Below are 3,868 nucleotides of genomic sequence, written 5' to 3'. Positions count from 1 at the left end.
GTGAGTGGAAGAAATCCATATAAATAAAGGGAGAGAAACCACGGAAAGATATAGAAGAATAAATGAGAGGAAACGAGAGGGTGAAGGAAATTCGGGTGGGGGAAGTAGGGGAAGTGAGGCAAAGACTATTAACAAGGTGGGATTAAGTCAGGGAGGGTAGGAGAGGGCTGGAGAAGGGTAGTAGAGGAAGGACGTTTTATCTGGGGAAGTAAGGAGATGGGAAAGTAGAGGAAGAAGAAGTTAGGGTAGGAGGGCGAACGGCAAATAAGGGGAGAGGAATTAGGTGAGGAGGAGGTTTGAACTCAATTTAATGTCTCGAAAATCTAAGAAATTCTTTGTTGTAAGCGCATGGCGCCTAATTTGGCTAATTTTTTAAAATATGTGAAATTAAAACCTTCTTCTCCACTAATTCTTGAACTTCACGTGCTGCGGCGTCCAATTCACTTCTCAAAGCTGCAATTTCATCGGTTCCAATATAGGGTGCTTCTACTACTGATTTTAAGGCTTTTATCTGAAGTTCTTTTGCTGCTATTTCAGCTGGCAAGCGTTCATCGGCAATTGCAGTTAAGACAGAAACTTCTTCAGCTAGTCGCTGTAGTAAGGTTTCAGGAGTGAGTCCTGCTCCTTCTTGTCTTAGCATTTGTAACTCTCGTTCGGCTCTTTGAATAGAAACCTAAAATCATATATTCATTTAATTCTTAAATAAAAATAAAGGTTTTTCTAAAAAAGTTGGTCGGTCCATAATAAATAAATAAACGAAAACTCTTACATGATGTCTAACCTGCTGAAAATTATTCGTAAGATCCTGATTTTATAAAGTTTTACATAAATATGAGTAATTTCAACAAAATGGGAGGGCTTTTTTTAAATTAAAAAATGTGAAATTTGTCGTTTAAGAAAAAAAGCATTCATTTTGTTGAAAAAAGTCTTTTTTGGTAGAAAATGTCACTATTTGGTCAATAATCTTTCTTTTTTGTTTAAAGACACGCATCATTTTAGTTTAAAAATCATTTCCTGGGTTCAAAATTTAACTATTTTCTAGAAAATATTTTTTTTCGGATTGAACATTAATTTTTTTATTGAATCTTTAACTATTCCATGTTAAAAATGTATCTGTTTTATGTGAAAATTTAACTATTTTGTTAAAAATTTATCTTTTTTATGGGGAAACTCGACTATTTTGTTGAAAATTCTTCATTTTGCCGAAAATTTGTCATTTTTGTTAGCCAATTCCAGTATTTGGTCAAAAATCCTCCTTTTTTCGGTTCTTCCTTTTTTATTCAAATCTGGGTTGCTACATCTCAGGGAATTATAAAAAGTCGGGGAATTCAAAACTTGCCGGGAAATGTCAGGAAAAACCTGACAGGATCAGGGAATTTTCTATAAACTGAAGTTGAAGTTAATTATTTTACTTTGTTGAGAATTGAACTATTAAATTTAAAATTCCTTTAAAAATTAAAATATTTGGTTCAAATTCATGTATTTTGTTAAAAATTAATCCTTCGTGGGATCAAATCAACCTTTTTTGGTAGAAAATTCTTTTTTTTTTTTTTTGTTGAAAATTTAACTAATCGGTTAAACTTTTATTTTTATTGTAGAAAATTAATCTTCTTGGTTGAAAATTCATCTCTGGTTGAAAATTTAACTATTTAATTCAAAATGTATTTGTATCATATTCGAAAAATTCTATTTTTTGTTGTATAATTATCTTTTTCAGTAGAAACTTCGTACATTTTGTTAAAATTTGTCTTTTTTCTTAGAGAATTCCACTAATTGGTCGAAAATCTTTATTTTTTATTTCATTTTTTTTTTGTTTGAGATTCATCATTTTAGATTAAAATTCACTTGAAAATTTATCTGTTTTAGGAATAAATTCAACTATTTTGTTGAAAATTCATTTTTTTTTTGTGTAAAAAAGTAACCTTATTAAATGAACCTTTGTCTTTATGGCTAAAAATTCATTTTTTTGTTGTTGAAAACTCATTCATTTTGTTAAAAATTAGTCTTTTTTTGGTAGAAAATTTAACTACTTTATTTAAAAATGTATTTTTCTGGTTGAAAATTCATAATTGTAGTTAAGAATTAACTTTTTTGTTGTTCAAAATGTAACTGTTTTGGAGAAAATTAATTTTATTTCGTTGATATTTAATATTTTTAACAGAAAATTTAACAGCTCTAAACTGAAAATTTAAATGTGAAAAAGCAACTATTTTGTTGCAAATTAATTTTTTTTTTATGTGGAAAATTAATCTCATTATATGAACCTTGGTCTTTGCGGCAAAAATTAATTTTGTTGCTGTTGAGAATTCATTAATGTTGTTGGAAAAAGTCTGTTTTAGTAGAAAAAATTTAATATTCGGTAAAAAAAAATTTTTTTTGACTAAGGACACTCATCATTTTAGTTTAAGAATCATTTCCTGAGTTAAAAAAATAACTGTTTTCTAGAAAATAATTTTTTTTATATAGAAAATTAATTTTTGTATTGAATATTTAACTATTCTATGTTAAAAATTCGTTCATTTTGTTGAAAATTTGTCTTTTGGATTAAAAATTCAATCATTTTAGTAGCCGAATTCATAGTTTTTGGGGTAAAAGCTCAACTAATTTGAAGGAAATTCGTCTTTAGACTTAAGATTTCAAAATGTTGGTTGAGATTTTTCAAAATTATTGACTTAAAAATCCTTTTTGGTTTCAAAAAGTATTCTGTTTTGGTTGAGGAATGAACTAATTTGTCCAAAATTTGTATTTTTGATTAAATTACAACAAAAAAATATTTTTTCGTGGAAATATCAATTATTATATTTTTTGTTCAAAATTTAATTTTTTTATCGAAGATTCATCACTTTAGTTGAGAATACAATTATTTTGTTGAAAATAGCTTTCTTCCTAGAGGAAAATCAATTGTTTTAACTGAAAATTGAATTTTGGTATTTACCTCCAGCGCCTTATAAGCTTCAATTTCTTGCTCCTTCTGTAACGCGATTTCTCGTTCTCTATCTTTTTCACGTCTCAACATTTGAGCTTCTTCTAATAAATGAATTGCAGGCTGTATTCTTACTTTCATTTTCTCAACTCTTCCTGCTAAAGTCTAGAAAAAATGGTTCATTACATACACGAAAAATTCTTCATTTATTTATACATATTACGTACAACTTACTTTTTTTTCTTTTTCCATTGCTGCCACATCAGCCTTAAGTTCAGCCGCAGTTTCCACACTCTGAAAATTATAAAATTGAAAAAATGATTTTTTTTTTGCTTAAATTATCACTTACCATTCGCCCCTGTCTCTAAATTCTTTCTTTTCCACTCCCCCTCTCCTTACTTTCCCAGATAACACTCCCCTCCCCCCACTACCCTTCTCCATCCTCCTTTTACTCTTCCCTACTCACCCGTCCCTTCTTACTAGCCCAGACCTCACTTCCCCTTCTTACCTTCCCCTAATTTCCCCTTACTCGCCCTTCCATAATTCCTCCTACTGCATCACCCCGCCTTTTCTTCATACCTCGCTTTTCCTCATTTTCCTCCCTCTCATTTCCCGTACTTCCCATCTCTCTACTTTTAAGGATTACTCCTATTCACCTTCCTCTGATTTCCCCTAACCCGCTAATCCCCTAATTTCCTCCACTTCCCCTCCCAGAATTCCCCCCTAAATTTGACTAATTCCCTTCTTCTCATTACCGATCACTTCCCCTCCCCTCATTGCTCCTCGCCATCGCTTCTCCCTCTCCATAATTTCCCTCATTTCCTCCTCACTTCCCCTTGTTTTCTATTACTTACACAACTTCTCCAATTTTCCACCATTTCCCACTCTCATTTTCCGCCACTTCCCCTTCACTCGTTTATCTTGTTTTTCCTAGTTTCCTCTCCT

General features: G+C 31.0%; 1 protein-coding gene across 1 annotated transcript in view; it reads right to left on the bottom strand.

The window, feature by feature from the left end:
* LOC117174467 (intraflagellar transport protein 81 homolog) overlaps positions 1–3,868 on the bottom strand; it is a 30,991-nt gene that overhangs the window by 21,673 nt on the left and 5,450 nt on the right. The window contains exons 5-7 of the mRNA XM_033363618.1: positions 3,158–3,217; positions 2,936–3,088; positions 395–673 (exon numbers count right to left, since the gene is read on the bottom strand). Of these exons, the coding sequence (XP_033219509.1) occupies positions 395–673; positions 2,936–3,088; positions 3,158–3,217 (492 nt within the window). The remainder of the gene's footprint in view (positions 1–394; positions 674–2,935; positions 3,089–3,157; positions 3,218–3,868) is intronic.

This window comes from Belonocnema kinseyi, chromosome 6 (genome assembly GCF_010883055.1).
Source record: "Belonocnema kinseyi isolate 2016_QV_RU_SX_M_011 chromosome 6, B_treatae_v1, whole genome shotgun sequence".
In the NCBI taxonomy this organism is placed as follows: Eukaryota; Metazoa; Arthropoda; class Insecta; order Hymenoptera; family Cynipidae; genus Belonocnema; species Belonocnema kinseyi.
The sequence above is the reverse complement of the archived record's forward strand: the minus strand, read 5'-3'. Positions and strand labels throughout refer to the sequence as shown.